The 20,181-nt window shown below is 37.7% G+C and overlaps 1 protein-coding gene across 24 annotated transcripts in view; it reads right to left on the reverse strand.

The window, feature by feature from the left end:
• The window catches only part of DMD (dystrophin), a 1,120,784-nt gene that overhangs the window by 16,922 nt on the left and 1,083,681 nt on the right, over positions 1–20,181 (reverse strand). For 15 of the 24 annotated variants that reach the window (XM_071750505.1, XM_071750583.1, XM_071750598.1 and 12 more), the window contains 6 exons: positions 19,799–19,837; positions 15,330–15,395; positions 13,944–14,009; positions 10,505–10,663; positions 2,303–2,546; positions 1,901–2,024 (listed from right to left, as the gene is read on the reverse strand). In XM_071750505.1, the coding sequence (XP_071606606.1) occupies positions 1,901–2,024; positions 2,303–2,546; positions 10,505–10,663; positions 13,944–14,009; positions 15,330–15,395; positions 19,799–19,837 (698 nt within the window). The remainder of the gene's footprint in view (positions 1–1,900; positions 2,025–2,302; positions 2,547–10,504; positions 10,664–13,943; positions 14,010–15,329; positions 15,396–19,798; positions 19,838–20,181) is intronic. The other 9 variants (XM_071750515.1, XM_071750555.1, XM_071750631.1 and 6 more) reach the window with 3 other exon arrangements.

The following is a 20,181-nucleotide window of genomic DNA, read 5'->3' on the forward strand; positions in this document are numbered from 1 at the left end:
TTTAATTTGTAAAAAGGGATTTAAGGAATGATCTGCTCTGGTAAAAGAAGCAGGGTGAAATGTCTGCTAGAAACACTTAGCTCTATAAATGACACTTGTTTCAGCTTCTCTTATTCTATTAATGGCAAAAGAAATTGCTGTTGTGAGAGCTGCTATTGAGCAGCTTTCTAATAGGGATGGATTCATGCTAACACTGCTTTGCCTAGCTGTATAAATCAGTACAAACTCAGATTCTCATCTGCATCAGTATTAATACTTCTGACATTTTAATTGCACCAGATTGGCGCTCCAAGAACATTCAATTGTACTGTAAAAGGGTTTAGTGGCAGTTTGATAAAGCGAAATACATTTCTCCCACTGAATAATTTCTATAACCTGATTATAGGACAGGAGCTTAATGGGAAATTCAATGCATTTTATTCTTATTGGGGTATTTTTTTGGTCATGGGTTCAGATAACTAAAATCCGTATGTTGATTTTAGTGTAGACCCTAGCCTAATATAAAGCATTAAAAAGAATACACCTAAATGATATACTTTGAGTGAGATTCTCCTCCTTTACTACATTTCTTTTATCCCTATTAAAACACAAAAGCAATTTGCCTGTTGTAATGTCCATGTACATCCTTATTTCGAAAATTACTTAATGGCCCTTCGTTCCAATATATCTTGCCCTTCTCAACTTGAGTAATAAATTGCCTGATTTTCTGTTAGCATTTACATTCTTTAAATGTTAAAGTGCTCCACACTACTGGAAAGCCTACTAAAAGAGATGCTAAAGGAACAGTTCAGGACTGCATATATTCTATATTACTAAGTTCAGCGTCAGCTTCAGCTTAAGGCCAGAACTTTCACAAAAGTTATTATGGATCAAGAGTAATTTTTCCCACTCCAGCATAAGTGGGGTAAAATGTCTGCAAGATGCACTTAACTCATGTAAGTGATGGTCTTCATATCAGCTTCTCTTATTCCATTAATGATCTAAAAATAGATCCTGAGACTCCTTGCAGTTTGTTCAGCTTCTGACAAGTGCTGGGTTCACACAAATCAACTTACACCATGGGTCACTTTTGCACCAAGGGCTGCACTGACAGAGGTGCCTTAGCAGAGCTCATGTCCTTCCAGCCTCTGATGGGTGTCAAGGTGGAAACTCAGAGAAAGATCTTGCTGCTCCTACCCAGGCTAAGGATATCTTGTTGTAGTAATGTAAACACATTTTCTTGAAGATGCAACAGCTGATTGTTTTTTTAGTATCAGAAAATTTTTACTACTTGGTAATAAATACTTATTAATTATTTAACAGGTAACAAATTAAGAAAATGCTAAGAGCAGTCACTAAAAACACAAGAATGGTAATTCCAGACTCTAGCTAGAGAATACTATTACTTAGCCTTAGTCCATAACTCATATAACATCCATTATCACAGCTGATGTGACATTTAGAAAAGACAGCTCAAGCGTACAGGTTGAGCCATGACATACTAAAAATAAGATCACATCAGTTAACATGGGGATTTGCATTTTTAGTTTACATTTAAATTCTTAGCCATAATTAATACTATGTACATTTAAACCAGTCATGTTATGCTTACTAGCAGAAAGTCAGTTTCAATAAAAAAAGTTAGCTTCTAGTGATGTTTATTTTCAAAAGTCAAGCCCTGGCTGAACTTTGTGTTTCATGTCAAAATATTGATGCTACTGTGTGCATCATGATCAAAAGCAAAAAACAGAATGAAGTTGTAAAGGGTAAACAGCCAGATGACATCGAAGAGCAGTGCAAATGTCTCCTTCACTCTCACTTGAACTGAACAGGACATAAGAGTATTTTCAGTCTTTGAGGATTTTTTTTCCAGGAAAATGGGAGTATACTTATAATGACAATCTGAACTTTGTTATCTTACCCATGGTTTCTGAAGTCTGGCTGCCAACTACACGAAGAAGCATTGGCTGACTGCTGTCTGACCTCTGCAAAGAGGTAGAAGGAGATGATAGTGTTGTACCATTCACCTTGGCATCTGCCTGTGGCTGAAAAGTGAAGAAAAAAAAGAGATTGTTATTAGCATCTCAGTACAGCTGCACAAATCTTAATATCACTATAATTTTTATTTATTCTGTAAGTACACACAATTTTCTGCCTGTTTTCACCTTCCCACTTGCAGTCTGCAGAATAATTTAGTATTTTTCTCTAACTAGCCTCTAAAGACAGATGGAATTTCTTGTTCTGTTGCCATTCTTGATATCGCTTTACACCCTGTTTGGAAAACGACTCTACAGAGATCTAGAAGAAATATCTGAGGGCTCACCTGCTCCAGCAGCTGCCTCAGCCTGTGCAACTGTGACTCCAGCTGTTTGTTGTGATCCTCCAGAATCTGCATCCTGGCCTCCAGGCGGCCTTTGTGCTGTCGAAGCAGCTTGGCTTCAGCAATGAGTTCAGCATCCCGGGGGCTTTGAGGAGAAACCGGCATCATCTCGGGTGGGGACGGCAGTGGAGAGAGTCCTTTGTGGTCATGCTGCTGCTTCAGACGGTCATACTCTGCTTGCAAGTTCCTGTTGAGACATGACAAGGAGGAAAACCTTTACAAAGCTGAGTAGGCTGGTGCAGGTATCCTCAGCAGGAGGCAGCGAGAAGGTAGGTCCTCTCCCGGGGTGTGATGTGACTGACAACCAGAGGGCAGAGGCAGAGCACCCGCACCACTTGCCTTTCATTCTGCCAAATCCACATCACCGTAGGCTTACGCTTTGCAGATTTTCATGGAGCTGATACTACAGCCACCTGTGAGACAAGCGTTGCCTAAAGGCTCTTGGCATTACCAGAATTCACAATAATTCCCTTCCAGGGCACACACAGTGCAGAAGGCTGGCTGGTATCCAGACACCCTCCCAAAGCCTGGGTACGGTCTGTCCCGGGCTCAGCCCTCAGCTTCCCACATTTTATCCTTCCTGGCAGACTCTGGACTGCCTGTTCGCTTCCACGCATGAACACACTCTAGGAGTAATTTGTGCTAAAAGAGGACTTCAGTGATCAAAGTACTTTACCAACACTAATCAAAGAGGACACCACCTGGCTGGCCTGTCTGTTTTACAGATGAGAAAGCTAAGACAGAAAGGCAGCCCAAAAAGTCAGAGCACAACACAGAACTCAAGAGCTCATTTGCAACTCTGTTGGCATCAATCAGGTCACATCGCTTTCCTCTCTTGATATTTGCAACTGCAATTCCAGCCTAGCTCTAAAATTACCAACTTAAGATGAGGAAAAGAGAACTTAGAGAGCCAACCTGTCAAACTGCACTGCAATACCTTTTGAGGCTATAATTTCCACCTTCACTTGGGCTGCCCTGCCTATAGAGTGCTGAAGTCTAACGTAACTTAATCACATTACTAAGCTTGTTCTTTTGTTCCTTAAAACACCAGTTTACTTCAGTAAAACACTCCATACATTAGTATGATCTGCAGTAGTTCTCATGAAAAAAAAACCAAAAAACTATCAAGCAGGAAAGGCACAGAAGGGAAGAAACTGAAACTTTGTTAGGGATAACACAGTTCAACAATGCAAAAATAGTAACTTCTAACAGGAACTGTAGGCTAGGGAAGCCTAATAGACTGCACTGGGATTTTGTTGCTATGATGTTCCTTTACAGCTTCCCAGAGCAAAGAAAAATGGCTTGACGTTCTGTTAACTGCTTACTCATCACAAGCAGTGACCCAGATTTTATTTTTTCAAACTCGTTCTTATTTGAGGCTGTGAGAACAGGCACTTTTTGCCAGTTCTTCTGCCTCCAAACCACAATGCACACTGACAGTTTGCTCCGGAGGCTCAATAGCACCTCAGAAACCTCCCAATAAATTTTATTAAGCTCTGAAACACTTCTAAAGATACACTATTGTGACCAGAACAAGAACTGAAGCAGTATGCATCATTTCACATGAATAAGAAAGCAATGCAAAGGACAAAGACAGGCTACTGACTGTTCTTCAAAATCACTTGTGCCCCTCAGAAGCTGCATGATGGATGCATTGTAACCTGGGACAGCCAGCCCACAAGAACATGATCCATACGGGATGTCTGAACTTCTCTGAAGAAGTTTTAAAAGGTTAAAAAAGAGGATTGATCATTATTAGTTCAGGTTCCAAAATTCAAGATTTCTTTCTTTAAAACCCGCACAAAGAGAGGAGGCTATGGAGCAGAGTTTTCTTCAAACAAAGTTTTTTGTTTTAATGAAATAGAGTTTCGAGTCATTGAAAATCATCTGAAAGAAAGAAAGAAAGAAGGCCTGTACTGGATGTTGCCTTCAACATGACTTAGTGTCTTCTGATACTTTTAGCTGAATGAACTGGTGAATAATTAATAAAAACATAAAAGGGAATAGGAAGGAGCATGAAAACAGTATAATACACAGTCTTATTGCAAACTAAAGCTTCTACAAGACTGATCATTAAGCTTGTTTTTCATGGTCTGTAGATAGAGGCTATTGCTACCCCATGAGGAATTTCCCAGATGTATGATACAGGAATATTCTACAAACTGCAGACTCAAAAGTTTTAAGTGCTGTAAAGCAAAAGATAAAATATCACCCTAAGGGAAACTAAAGTTCGTCATACTTACAAAATAAACAGGTACCTTGCTACAAAGAGATCTGTAATTATTGCCTCAACTATACAGAGAAGTCCTTCCAGTAACTATGATACTGAAAAATAAGTGAGGACCAGAAAGTCATTCAGATAAAAATACCTTCATGTCTGACACAAAACAGTTGAAAACTCTTTCTGAAACCCTACAGAAAAAAAAAAAAAGATAAATTATAAAGGATATTTCACATTATCTAAGCAGAGATGTATCTGAATTTGTGAGTTCTGTAATTAAATGAAATAATATTGTTGGAGCAAAGCAATGTCTTTTTGAAGCAAGCCTGTCAGTTGTCCAGAGCACCTGTCACTGAGTTTTCCAGCAGCACCTTTTCAGTTCAGCTACACAGTCCTTAGACAGGAGAATTAAGATGCATCATACCAACCAGTTTCAGAGGCATAGGACTGATGCAGAGCACAGACTATCAATAATATCCTAATAACTGGGATCTAAACATACAGAAAAGAAGATCTGTATTCATGTAGGGGGAAAAAAAGTTGAAAAATAAAAATGAAATAAAAAATTTGAAAGCTTCTGTAAGAATATCCCAGAGGAGAGAACAATCAGCTCTTAATTCCTACCTCTGGAATAATTTTAGGCTGTGCAGTCAAAAAGGATTGGTCCTCCAAGTCAGGCATCCAAAGCACTGCCCACAGCCCTCAGTGTGCCAAGGAAAGGTGGTTTCTGACATTTTCAGCATAAAATGGGAAGTAAGCAAAAGTGAAAATAAAAGCATAATCCTCTCTACATGAATGCAACTGAACAAGCACAAGGCAGTACTAAGAAACCCAGCATCCCTCCACCATAGCCCAGGTTGGGTGACTTTCACATCTGGCTGCCACAAACAGAGCTGCTCCATCTTCTTATCACTGGAAAAATATATTCTACTTCAGCAGAAGAAATACTCAAGGAAAACCCCCATATATTCCATTTACTTATATATTCCATGATTGCTCTTCTTTGAAGCATTCATGAAGAAAAATAACACATGAAGCACGCAATCTAACCTTGATTTATGCAACTGTAAAGAGCTTGGTAGTAAAGAGCTCACGAGCTATTAACCACATTTATCACTGGCAGGATTAATTGCCTGGTGACTGAAATCCCAGTGGACCCCGTTTGCTGAGTAGTCTTCTCAGAGGCAATTGAGGATTTGTGAATTCATGTTGTTTTTCATCTCCCTACAGAAAATCAGTGGTTTGAAGAAACAAAGCTGGTAACTGAACCACCTGCCCCTGTCCCTTACTGAAGTGCCAGGGTTTACACACGATGCTTCAAACTCAAAACCTCATCTTCAGTGCCAAAATAAATACCAAAAGGAGCCATGGTATGTTTAGAAATGCATCACTTTCTCACTATTGGCAACCATATAGAAGGAACTTATTTGAGAAGGCTATTCATTGGCCTTCAGATTTGAAGGAACACCATAGCTGTATGGAAACAGAGCAGCTTTAAGAGTAGGGACATTACTGCTTCTCCAGTGGCACACAGCCCAGGGTGCTCACTGTGCAAGTCAGGAAAGCAAAGGTAAGGCCAATAGCTCTGGCTGGAAACCTCACTAAGTTCTCACTATAGCACATCCAGGAGTTGGGAAAAAACCCAGCAGAACGCAAGAGAAGTCTCTTTTACAGAAGTATGTCAGTGGTCTTGATGCAACTAAGATATTAGGAAACATTCAATTTCTTTAGTAAGTAAATAGCAGGAAAGTATTTTAGTTCTTCACAAGAAGTTCTAAGTCTCTGTCACTGCAAAACAGTGTGCTATTTAATGCTACTGCAGTACACCCTAGTTAGTATAACTTTTTATAACCCATTCATGTTCTGCTTTAGATGGATGCCAAAAATCTGTCGTCCCTGTTTCTGAAATATATTCACTCCTAAGGAAATTTCAAAATGTTTTTGAAATATTTTTTTTTTTCTCTTACATTGCTATATGGTAATAGAGTCTTCCATAACTACTTTATGTCTACTGAATATCTAAGAAATGGTCTTATCACAATATTGCATATGATGTAAAGCTGAGTACAGGTCTGAAGGCCTAATAGCCAAATGAAACATTTTCACCAACTGAAAATATTCTGCAAAAGGCTCATATTTTAACAAATATAAATTATTTAACGGTCAAATCCTAGCTATAAATTATTTAAGAAAGTCATATCTGCAACCCACAGAAGCGCCAAGGTCTCAAAATACTAGCAGATAAATAATGAATATCTAAGAAGAGGACCTTGGAATTGAAAAAAGCACCCAGTCTGAATGGTGTCACAGCTAGGTTAGTTGATAAGCTGGATAATACATTTCAGAAGAATTCAAAACAGATGAAAGATCTTTCTAAATGGTCCAAAAGCAAAACTCGGAATTAAAAATTTCAAAGAAGCTTTTTTAACGAGTCAAGACGGAAATATTTGCAGACCAGAAAATGTAGCTGAAAACTGAATGGAGATCAGAATTCAATAACCTGAAGAAAAGTCAAATCACAGAGCAAAACAGGGCTGTTTTGAGAGGCAGGAAGCTGTGGGGAACAGAAGAAAAGAAAACATGACAATGAAATGTTTTGAATACCATTGCATTGCTTCTTGTTGGTGCTTGATGAAGCCTTCCTTCTCCAGAGTTACTGAGGAGTGATAGTGTGTGCTGGCTCTGAGTAGTAAGTAAATAATAAATAAAAATTTCTGTAAAATAATACAAGATACAGCAGAGAGAGAGAGAAATTTTCATTTGCAAAACTAATAGTAAGTGTGTGCACGAAAAGTTGGGTCAACACAGGCAGGAAAGGATGGATGCCTGCATATCTAACACTGCTGGCTGCCCAGCCACTCACCTTCCCAGCATAGGCACTGCATCCAGTCCAGCTCAGCACTGGCAGGGAGATGCACTGCACTTACAAGACCCAGGGCTATTTGCAATGGAGATGAAACAATTCAGGTGCTCTAAGATGGAGCTGAGGTCTGGATGATCACAACGTGATTTGCATCGTGTTCAGCTCATTTCCAAGTAACAGACTCACTGCGTTTTCACACTGGGGCAATAGACAACTTTTGCTGGGAGGGCATTTTTAGGATCAGCATGGGAAGGAATATGTGTTCACCCTCCTGAACTGGGTTGACACAGGTTGTTGATTACCTTCAGCCAAAAAAAAGTTTGCACAAACTCAAAGGAGGAACAACAACGGAAAATATAAATCTAAAGTGACAAAAGACTGCTTTTTAAAGGTGGTAAGTTACATGAATGGCTCCTGGCCGACCCTGCCTCAATGGCTTATTTTTCTAAAGAGTTTTTCCTCCATAAAATCATAGTTATCTGGCCCTGGCAAGCTATCAGGACAACAAGAACTTGTTCAATTTTGAGCAGCTGCTTCACATCTGATGTACAAGTTATTTCTCTAAATTTGCAGAGACACAAATAATGATTTTGTCAAAATCCATGAAAAACACAGCAGTGTGACCTCCACAATGTGCTACAGAAACAGATCTCACTCTCCCTGTTGCATTGAGATTTGAAGCATCTATGAAAGGTCACACCCTTTCCATAACTGTGCCCCCAGTAGTACAAATGACAAAACAACAAGCTCTAACCAAGCTTACAATCTACAGCTCTTGTTTAATCCAGAATTTGCAAAATTGAAAGCGGGTGTTTTTAAGTTGTAATTCCTCTCTGAGATCTTTTACTTGTTCTTTGCTATTAGTTACTATATTAAATAAAGTTCATACTGAAGAATTTTTTAGCCTATTTGGCTTTCTAACTCCAGCTTATACTAAGATAAAACATTTCTAATCTAAAATGAGGCTGCTTTAAATGCCATCCTCCTTTCTGGTGGACAGCTTATTTTGTACACAGACAGAAAAGCATTATAAATTTTTTTCTGCTTCCTGGTGGCGTTTAAAGAAGTAATACTTCTCCCCTAAAAACTAATCCACTTTACAGCCTTTATGGGACTAGTTACACCATATCTCTTAACTAGTGTATGTTAAGTGTAATGGCTTATTTCAGAATACTGATCTTCCTCCATTTTGGAAAGTACTTGGGCTTTATGCACTATATAGTAGGAAGTCTGGGTTAGTTTCAAATTCTCACTGCTGTTCAGAAAGCAAGAACTTTGTGTACTACAGCTTTCTGTCTGAAACACTTTTCTCATCCTTTTTGTCTACTGATCCTCTATGTTTTCCCAAACCCCCCTGTGTTCTTGACCCTTTTTGTTGATTTCTCACTCTCCAGTTTATTATTATTTTTTAATAATATCAGATATTCTTCCAGCATTTTTCATGCAGGCAGATAAATAATCTCCAGGTGTTATTTCTGCTACTAATTCCTCACAGAAATCAGTCAGATTTTAGGAGTTTGAGCTTCAGCCTAAATTTAACTGAAGATTTTTCAGTCTGAACACAGAGAGGGTGCATCACAACTGGAAACATGACGGTGTGACAAAATAATGCGGATTTAAAAAGTAACTCTTGAAATGAATTAAGCTTTTAATCAAAAAAGCATGTGTGAAACAAACCCCTGGTTAGATTAGTTGCCTTTGCATCTGGACATTTGTAGAGCTAAGTCTACGCAAAAATAAAACGTATTATTTAAGGAGAACAGGCTCCTTCCTTCTGCTGGTTTAAGCATACCACTTATACAGAAAAATGAGTTTAACCTGCAGAGGAGTAGCTGAGTCATGATCTAGTAGCTGATCTAAATCTTCCTCCTATTCTAGGTGACAGCATAGCTTATTTCAGGCTTGTCCATGCCAGAACCAACTCAAGCTGTTTTGCAAGTCCAGACTCCTCTCTTTGTAAAGAAGTCCAAACCACAGTCTCATGACGATGGTGGGGAATTGCTGAAGTTACTGTACCATCCAAAGAAGACTTATGCATGGAGAGCAGGTATATGAAACTGCCAATTTTTGCATATTTTCTTGACATGCCTAAGATAAATGATTACCATAAACAGAAGTACCTAGCTTTTAAAGAAGCAAGGAAAAAAAAAAGCATTAAAATGCCAACAGACTGTACCATTAAAACTGAAGGAAGCAGAAGAAATACAAAAATGTTTGTTTGTTTTTTTTAACTCTAAATTATTTCTACATGATAGTCCAATTTAGGTGGGGATGGCTGCAATTATACATCTGCTACGGTCAAGTTCTACCAGTTTTTTTGTTGATGGTCCACAACTTCACAGTACTGCAGAAAAGGGGACTGAAGTGTTGGGATGCTGCAAGAACCCAGGTGGGCTTTTTTTTTTAATTAATGAAGATAACATCAATTAAACTTGAAATGAAAAGTGGTAAATGATACGTGATATTGAAAGGCTAAAGAAAAGGCAACATGCAACACCAAATAGAAAGGAGAGCACCCAGCTTTCAACCACCATGAAAGCACTAATGTAAATGAAGAAACACATTTTATAACACATTTTATATCTCAAAATACTATCAAAATGAACTCCACCTAACTGTATTTCACATATTCTTTACTTCAAAGAAGTGAGATAATTTCAAAACCTCATGTATCCCAGTGACAAGAGAAAAAACTGTCTTTCCAAGAACCTGCACCTGTCTTTTCCAGAGAAGGGTACAAAAATCTGCACCCCCTTTCCTCTCATAACAGCAAAATAAATTAACACAGGCATGAAGCTCATTACTGTCACGGAAATAAAGGAAATGGCAGAAGAGAAAAGAAGTATTATGAATCACAGCCAGCAGAGCTTGTCACAGGCCCCAGGAATATTAGGTGACCTACATAGATCTTTGCAGCTTGCCATTCTGGAGGTTTTGTGAGAGACACAATGCTGAGTCAGGAAGGAGGAATGAGTTAACAACCCCATCACTCACAGAGAGAAAGCCTTCACTTGCTCCTGCAGCACACAGCCCAGAGCTGTGGCAGCTGCTGGCAACTCACCTGTTTTCCTCCTCCAAGTCTGCAAGTATTCTCTCCAGTTCCCCTCTCTCCTCACTCTCCAGAGAAATCAGGATCTGGGCAGGACTTCGGGGCTGGCTCAGGGGGGATTCCTGGTTCAGACTTTGGCAGTAGTGCTGGATTAACAAGTGTTCATCATCGCTGGAAAACAGAGGAGGATAAATCAGGCCGTTCACTTCCTCATTTTCAACTTTGTAGTGACTACAAAGAGATAATTCACTCCCACTCAATTCTTACAAAAAGATTTTCTGAATTCTTTACAAATAACAGCAGAGCAATGCACCTTGTTAAAGAAAAAATCTGCTGAACTCTTTCACTTAGTCTGATAATTTTCCTTCTCTGTGGAATCCACCTCCCTTCCTCTCTGCTTCTCAGTTACTTAAAGGTGAGTTTTGTCACAGCTGGCAACCTCAGCTTTCCTCTTTTGCTTAACTTCAATTAGGAGTTCACTTGAGAAAAAAGGCCATCTTCTGCTGCCTGATTTGTGTTGTGGAACACTCATTCAAGCAAAGAGAAGGCATTTATTTTTACACCTACAAACTCCTTACATAATCAAGGTGTCCTTTATCTATTAGTCTCTATAACATTTTATGAGATGGAAACAAAAAATATTGACTCGATCAAATGAAATTATTCTATTTTTCACTGAGTTTGTTTTTTCCTTCTTAGATTACCAGTCATGCACACTGTCAGAACACAAATATGTTCTACTTAAGATTCTATTTATATTCTATTTAAGATCCCTTCTTTTTATTATTATTTTTATTGCCCCTGAGCTGTCCATCACTGGAAAGATAAACATCTGTGGAAGAGAAAAGTAAATGGAATTCTGATGACCTTGTCCACTTCCCAGAATCACATAGGAGTTTTAGGTGCTAAGGAGATGATGTATCCAGGCCCAAAGTTGTGCAGCAAACACCAACAATAACTGAGAAACCAAGGGAGGCTTCTCTTGATACCACAAGTCAAGGACAGCAAAAAATTATACTGCTAGGAATCTTGTTTTTCTGGTAGTACTTATTATAATAATATAATTCAGTCCATTATTTTTTCTGTTACATTTGTAATGCAGAATTTAACAGGCATCCTGAATAGCTGTTGTTGCTTAAAAATTAGAATTTCCCTTGTTTCCATTTTGCTGCTGAAAAGGTTAATTATGCCATTTTACAGACTGTAGGAGGGCTAAAGCAATGTGGAGCACATTAACAGTAGTTCATTAAAGAGAAACATTAATTTTTCACAACAGGCATCCTCTACTTTTTCTGAACAAAATTTTAAAGGCTTGCAAATTCCTAAATTTATACTTTTCATGAAACACTTCAACTGTCATTTCCTTCAAATTGCTTTGAATTTTTCATGGTCTTTATCCATCTTAAGTGAATTAACAGTGAAAAGGTGGCACAACTATCTCAATACAATGTAATTTTGCAAGACATACCCTTTTTGTGTGATTTTTCAATCTACAGGTATTATGTATGCATACTTGCAATAACACTACATTCTCTGTACACTTCTCTGTCTTCATCTCAATCTAACTACAATTATATGCCTGATAATCCAAAATCCATGAAAATTTAAACAAATAATACTAAGCAGAACATGAAAACCAAAGCTGAAAGAAATACAGTTGTGAATTCATGGTGAGATTTGATGTTGCTGCAATTTGTATGTGCATCAAATTTCTTCAGAAGTTCAGAATGTACAGATTTATTCTAATTTCATTAGGACAAAAAGAATAACAAACTGGATAGTAAGAGGTTAACATATTAGCTGAATCCTTATTAATAAAAATTTTAATTAACAAAAAAATTAATTGAACAGTACGACCAAAGTCTAATGCAGAAGACACTTCCTATGTATGATTTTGTGACTAAAGACACTGAAATACTACAGTGGGGGCAACAGGAAATTCCACATATAATAGCATTACTACTATCCATAAACACATCAAGTTGTTATGCTACATGGAAATTTAAATTATCTTAAACTGCATGAAACTATAATGACATTGAATATGGATAAGTTTGAGGTGTCACTTTCATACTTTTCTCCTTTTTGAACCAATATATTAAAACAATGTACCTGTTTGTATAAGGCATTTCTTTCAAAGTTGGTAGGTAGCAATCCTACCAAGTCAAAAGAGAAACTATTTTGAAACAAAGGAACAGCTTTACTGCTATCCAAGAATGTCACAGGTTCACAATTCACCTTATAAAATCCTCCTGATTTGGCATCTCAATTTATATGACTGAAAAGTTGCCAGAGTACTGTGCTTTAAAGGAACACTACAAATTTAGTAAAAAGATTACATCTGAATTAAAAAAAAAAACCTCCCCTTAAACTGTGGTAAGGATGAGACTACATAGACCAGAAAATAAACTCTTAAAAAATTGAGATTTGAGATTTTTTTTCATATTTGATTGATTTAGAATCTATCCTTTTAAATTGGACAGATAACTGACAAGCATGTAGTACTTTAAATGCAAAGCCATAAATAAAAGCTTTGATTTTTATAAGGTAGTTTAATCTAGTGTCATACTGAGACCTTTTTGTGGTTTTCTGACACGATAATATATTTATCCTTCTCCTCGCTCAACTTGGTAGGCTTCTCCTACCAAGTTAAATAGCAAAGACCAAATTTTCAAGTGCAACACTGACTTGTGTGCTTCTACTGCATTTTCAGAAACATTACCCACAATTAATTTTCTAATTCTAGGTCTTTTATTCAGAGAATGAATAAGATTAAGAAAAGCTTGAGCGAGGAGAAGGATAAATATATTATCGTGTCAGAAAACCACAAAAAGGTCTCAGTATGACACTAGATTAAACTACTTTATAAAAATTAAAGCTTTTATTTATGGCTTTGCATTTAAAGTACTACAATGAATGCTTGTCAGTTATCTGTCCAACTTAAAAGTTTACTACTGACAATATTTCATTGTGAAAATGAATCCCTCCTGACTTATGCTTGCAATGTATTCCAGGTATTTGTAGGCAAAAGATTTCTGTTTAACTCCACTAACCTTTTGAATGACATTTTCCCAAACAACATTTTCTAGCTTACAGCAATTTAACCATGAGTAAGACTGCAGTTCAGGTAGAAGAGTTATCTTTTCATCTTTGTCCTTAAAACACATCAAATCCTGAGCATTTTTTTCCAGCTAATATGGAAACTACATAAACATGGGAACTATTAAAAAAATCAGGTCTTTTAATAAAATAATAATTTTAATTTTGAAAAAATTGATAACCTGTTGCAAAAATTTTATATTAAGCTGTAAGCCATAAATCTATACACTACAAATGAAATTGAACTAGATGTGGTACGTGGCCATGCAAATCCATCACTACAGAATTTTATTACAAGTTATTAACCTTCACAAGAAAATATATTTCAAAAATATTAAAACAGTGTACTTACATGCTCTCATTAGGTGAAATACTGTCATTTAGATAAGAACCATTGGTGTTCTCCATTTCTGCTAGCCTGTGGAAAAATAAAGAAGACTCATTAAAATCAATTATGTTTCCCAGAAATTTTACTTGCTCTAACATTCCTGAAAGAATTAAAGACCGTGATGTTTTTGATGACTTACAGAATTTGAATCTCACATCAATTTACACTCACTGTTGAGTATCAAAAAGATCTGCAGTAAGCTATCACAAAGGATTGGTTTTTGTTACAATTACCTGGCTAAACTCACTTTTAAGTTTTCAACCCTTTATCTGAGGTTATGTTCCACTCCTCATGATTAATTAGACAGATCCACTATCAAAGAAAAGCCTTAAGATGCCAGGGGATTACACAAATTGCTTTGTGCCTGGCAATGTCATCATCAGAACTGTAATGATAAGTAATTTCTCATTGGTTTTCAATACTCAACCACTCCTAAACATCCTGTGTAATTCAGAAATATCTTTCCTGATCAAGTGATTCTGGGGAGAGAAGGAGGAAGCTGGAATAACTATTCATGACCTCAAGCCTAGCAAATTTGTAGCTTGGTGGAAAAACATGTTACTTCCTTATTTTTGCAATTAATGCACTTTTTGATTCTTAAGAGTAACATGAAAGCAGACAAGTGAACTAAAGCAGCAATATACCACTGTTTTAATCTTCCAAATGAAGGAAAAATCCTGCTTGTGGTATATTATCATTAAAATGGCACTTGAGATTCAGGTAGAGTTTGGAGGTTTCTGCTCTTCTGATTTGTAGGATTTCACTAGGCTCCATTTTAAAAAGAAAACCCTATGAAGAATCACAGATTCGTTTGGCTTGGAAGGGACCTTTAAAGGTCATTTACTCCAACCCATCCTTCCATGGGCAGAGATATCTTCAACTAGGTAAGATGGCTAAGAGCCCCCATCCAACTTGGCTCTGAACACTGACAGTGATCCAGAAATTACCATCTCTCTGGGCAACCTGTGCCAGCGTTTCACCACCCTCATTGTAAAAAATTTCTTCCCTCTATCTAGTCTGAATCTACCCTCCTTTAGTTCAAAACTATTAGTCCTTGTTCTGTCACAACAGGCCCTACTAAAGAGTCAGTAATCTGAGCGCACAGCTTAAAGAAAAACCCACAGGACCCAAAGGCACACAGATGCTCTGGCATGCAAGTTAGTTGACAGCCTGGTTAGTAGCAACTGTAAGTGATGCTCTGCATCCCAGGACTGGAAAGCAAAACCCCATGAAACTTTGTTTCTCTAAGAAGTGCTCAGATAGCAGGTAGCCTTTGAGATTCTTTTTTTTTTTTTTTTTGTAAATGATTGTTTACAGAAAGATCTGCCTAATGTCCAGCTGGTCTCATACCTGCTAGCATAATGTTCAATGCGTGAATGAGTATCATCATGTGAAAGCTGAGGGGACGAGGCAGGCCTATAAGGCAGAAAACACTGATTAATCACAAACAATATCCCTTTAAAAGTAAAAAGACACTTAGCTACGCCTATACCCTCAGATATCTATGCCTTATGCTTATGCTATGATTGACAAACAGCAAGTTATAGCTCCAGGTACTGTGTGTGCCTCCTCAAGCTGTCGGCGCAATTGTTTGTGGTAACACACCAGGGACTGTGACCATTTTGCAATCCATCTGTTGCAATGATTCTTCTTTGTACCAATCCCCAAAGAACCCTTTTCCAAGGGATATATGGAAGAGCTTTCATCCTGGTTTTTCCCTTCACACCTGCCTGCTTCATTGGTAACTCTGTTTCACACAGAGCCCTGTCCTGGCTGCAAAAGCTCTGCTGGGAATCTCTCCTCTGTCTCCCACCCTACACCAGTGCCTACGTACCACTTAAAAGAGCCTTGAAGGAGTACTCCACAAGCAACTAGAATACAAGAAATGTAAAATGTCTGAAATGGGCCTTTTATAACACACTGTAGATGCTGATGAGTTTGCCTAGCATCTTTCCAGAGCTGCAATCTGAACCATAGATCCATAGAACCATAGATACAGGAGGACACTGTCAACTACTTGGAGTTTTGTGCCTGACAAACCAGATGGTATGAGGTCCTCTTCAGTTTTTTATTGATGAAAACAATTCATGGGACTTCCCTCACCAATTAGAGTGTGATTTCTCAGAGTCTCAACTCTGGAAAATGTCACCATTGAATGCTGACTATGCAGTTCAGAGAGCACTATTTGCTGCTGCGTGGGATTTTGCCAACTTATGTGTGGAGGTGTTGGAGTACCAAAAAATGATGCAGCTTCCCAAACTGTACAGCAATCTCATTTTACAGCCAAATTGCAACTTCTCTTTATTCTGTTTCAGCTGGATCTCCTGACTGAGGAAAACCTTTTTCCCATTTAAAACTGGACACTGTGACTCAGGCTGGGTCTTCCCAATGGGGATTGCTTTGCATTGAAAGAGCAAGTAAGTTTTGTATTAACTTGTTATAAACCAATATGGCAATAATCTTGTGGTTTGTAATCCTTCCACATTCAGACTTTGATAATCCTGCAGTAAAACTACTAGACTGGTCATCTTCCAGTTTTCTATTCAGCCTGCAAAGTCACCTAGAAAGTTAAAACCCTTTTGAATCCATAGTGCTGGATGCTGGATAAACAAAAATCATCATCATTAATGTGTCTTTTCACATAAGACATCTCAGGCTAAGTATCACAAATCTCACTTTGTCTAAAATGAGCTTTGGCCTTCAACTGTACTCTTACCTACCATGTGTTCAAACATTACCACAGCACACCAGAGTTCAAATATTCAGTTGACAGAGCTGTCAGTACAGCAGAGATTCATGAGAGATGAGCAATGGCTTCTCTGCAATTTGATACCCTATTTTGTGTAAGAATATCTATGCTAAAGGGAAAAGGATGCTTTTTATCCAGAGCAGTGGATTAGGAAGCAGGATAACAATGATTTTCTGATGAACTGAAATTCCCATTTTTTTGTTTGACATACAGCATATGTTAAGCTGGTACCACCATTTAAAGAAGAGGTCTCTGTTTCAATGCACACACAAATGTTTCTAATACTGTGCACAGGGTAGGAAATCTGTGTTAAAAGTAGCTTTAGTTTTGAGCTGTACCAAGAGAAGTGATGTACCTTGTTGCAACAGTGCAAGACAAAAAGACTGTGTGATCAGATACTTGCTGCCTTGAAACCAACCTTCACCTTCAGAAGTGAAAAAATTGTGCAGTATACGTATACATACTATATATTAAAGACAACACAAACTTGTTGGAGCTGCTTCTGTCATTGCATCAGCTGCAGGCAGGAAATGAGGCTACGTATCCAGGTTTGTCTCCACTTCAAGACATACTTGACTGGAGATCAACCTCAAATGGCTTTTTCAAAGTTTGGTTATGAAAGCTAACCTGTTGAGAAGCACTGCAGTTATCTTGCTGAATTCAGCTGCTCAGAAGTACACTTTTGCCAGTGGCTGAGCCAGCTTGGGAATGACTGTTCTGCTGTGTGGACAAACCCTTAGATGTCCATCTGTGCTCGAACTTACTGCCCTTCCTTTCTGAGCATACATTCTCAGTCCACCTAATCAGTTTGAACAGTCAGCAAGAAGGCTGAGGGACCTAGCTAATATTTAGCCAAGATAACCATCCCTTTTACAAGGGCTCCACAGCTGCATTGCTCAACCAGGGGTCTGCAAAAACAGCGTGGGAAATTCCAGGTAACTGAGTGGCAAATACTTGTGACTCCCTGGCTGGCAGGTCAAAGGCCCTTTTCTGCTGAAGCATCAACTTCTTGAAAGTGTAGAATTGAGCAAATTGTATTTGTGCCACTGACATCCAAGTAAAAAGCCAAATTCTCACAAAAAGTGTGAGCTGCCCCTTTAACGTCAAGCTGTCTCTTTGCAAAATACTGGATAACGTGCAGTTGGTGTCACTAACTTCTAAAAAAAAATATAGTGTCACTAACTTCTAACAGTAAAAAATATATCTATGTATGTATTTATAAAGATTTTTAGATAATTTGCCACATATTGATATTAGGAAAGCACTGAATGCTGCCAAGTTATGTTCTGGGTTACTTCAAAGATTACCAGAGCACTGTCATGAAAACACTCAAAAAAGGCAAGATCTTAAAAAACGTGGGAAAGTTTTATGATAACCAGAATCAGAGATTTGATTGCCAAAGTCAGAATCAGCCCTGTAACTAGAAACAGCTTTAAGCCTGGCTAGCTCAGTAACTTGTGTTGTGGCCCTGGTGGTCTAGGACTAAGGAAAGAAACGAAGTTAGCAGAACAAAGTGAAGGGTAATTCTTTCCAGTCACTAATAATTTCTTAATTTTCTGCTTTCTTATGAGACCAGATGATAGGGCTGTACTTGGGAAGATACCTGAGCTGATAAAAGGTGCAACCTGTGTACAAAACCTGGTTCTCAGTATTTCTCAGATTTTAAGTATTAGATGAGAGTTAAAATCCCTGTAGTATATGACACCAAAATTTGGTGTAAAGCTATCAGTGTAGCCATACCATAATGTTATTGCTGTAAGTTAACTAGAATTAAGCATGTTATGGCAGCTTAATTTCATGTTATGTCAGACAAAGCAATGGCATTCCATGCTTTCTTTAAACACTACTTTTAAATTTTCAAGGGTTCTAAAAGGTAAGAAATCTAGATCCAGAGTTGAGTGTATAGTATGCTGCAACCATCCCCTGATGTACTTAAAGCTGAAAATGCTTCCAAAAGATCAAAGCCCTTCTATTTCAGTCTGGCTCCAGCCTTTTGGCATGTTCTTTGGGTGGATTTCCCACCATATGAGGCTGGCAGTACTATACGTGTTTCTTGGGTGCTTATAGTAAATTTCCCAGAGAAAGAGCACTTCATTTGATATCCCAACTTTTTGTACTCCATAAGAAAAATATAAATCAATATGCAAATGTATACATTTCACCATTGTTTATTCTACTAAAAAGTCAATGAAGGTGCAAGCCATATACATTTCACCATATAGAAATATAAAAAATTCTATTAGTTTCTCAATAGTTATCAAGATGTGAATTAAAAATAATCCTTATGTAACATTATACTAAAAATCATCCATGTATGCCTGGTAGTAGCAAATGCCACAATGGTCAATATATATATATATCTGTATATATATATATATACATATACATACATCTTTAACTTATGCTGAAGGTATTACTACAACAGTAAGACAATGTATGTGCAGGAATGGTGCAAGAAAATCCAGTTCATAGCTGAAAATTCCTGCATTTTTATCTTCGGAAAAAAATACAGTAAACATTTCCCCATTTCAGCCTGCCTTCACAGATTTTACTGTCTCAAAAAAAACATAATAAAATATCCAATGAGCTTTGGATTCATCAGGACTCGTGAGAGTGCGGGTGTGCTCGGCTGTGTGTAAAACCAAAATCTAGCTGTATCTACAAAACATCATTCCTGAAACTGAATTAAATCCATCAAATTCAATATAAATCTTTTGAAAAGCATTTAGCATACATTCAGAGGTATCGACACTTATTCAGAAACACAGGCTTTTGAAAGACAAACTCTCATAAGCATTAGTAAGACTGCACCAAAATCCCTGTTAATTAGATGAAAATACAAACTGCAGAAAGAGTATACAGTACACAATCCACGACTGCTGGTTATTCCTGTATTCATCCCATTCTATTCATTTAGGATCAAAACCTTCCTTCAGAGAGTGTACCAAAGAAAATAATTGTAAAGAAAGAAGGAAATGAACTTATGTAAAACTAAAAAAAGAAACAAACAAAAAAGTGAGGGAACGCAGCAGCAGTAGCAGCAGCAGCACACTTCAGCAAAAGTACTCACGCAGAATCTACTGGCCAGAAGTTGATCAGAGTAACAGGACTGCAAGACAAAAAATGAGGAGGTGAAGAGAGAGGCAGAAGAAACTCAGCAGCAAAATAATTACAGGAAGGTTTAAAAAAAAAAAAAACAAAAAACCAAAAACACAACAACTAAAAAAACAGAAATCCAACAGACCAACATGAATGACTGCAAAGAGCAACCAACCAAAAAGTGAGAAAAAAACTGAAATCTAAAATTAAAAAGAGAGAGAGAGAAAGAGAGAGCGAGGACAAGCTGTGTGCAATTGCCATTAAACAACTGATTAAACTTATAAAAACACCCAAATGGTACTGGGTTACTCATTGATTTCTCCATGTGCATCATTATTGTTTTTTTCTTTCCAT

This window comes from Heliangelus exortis, chromosome 1 (genome assembly GCF_036169615.1).
Source record: "Heliangelus exortis chromosome 1, bHelExo1.hap1, whole genome shotgun sequence".
NCBI lineage: Eukaryota > Metazoa > Chordata > Aves > Apodiformes > Trochilidae > Heliangelus > Heliangelus exortis.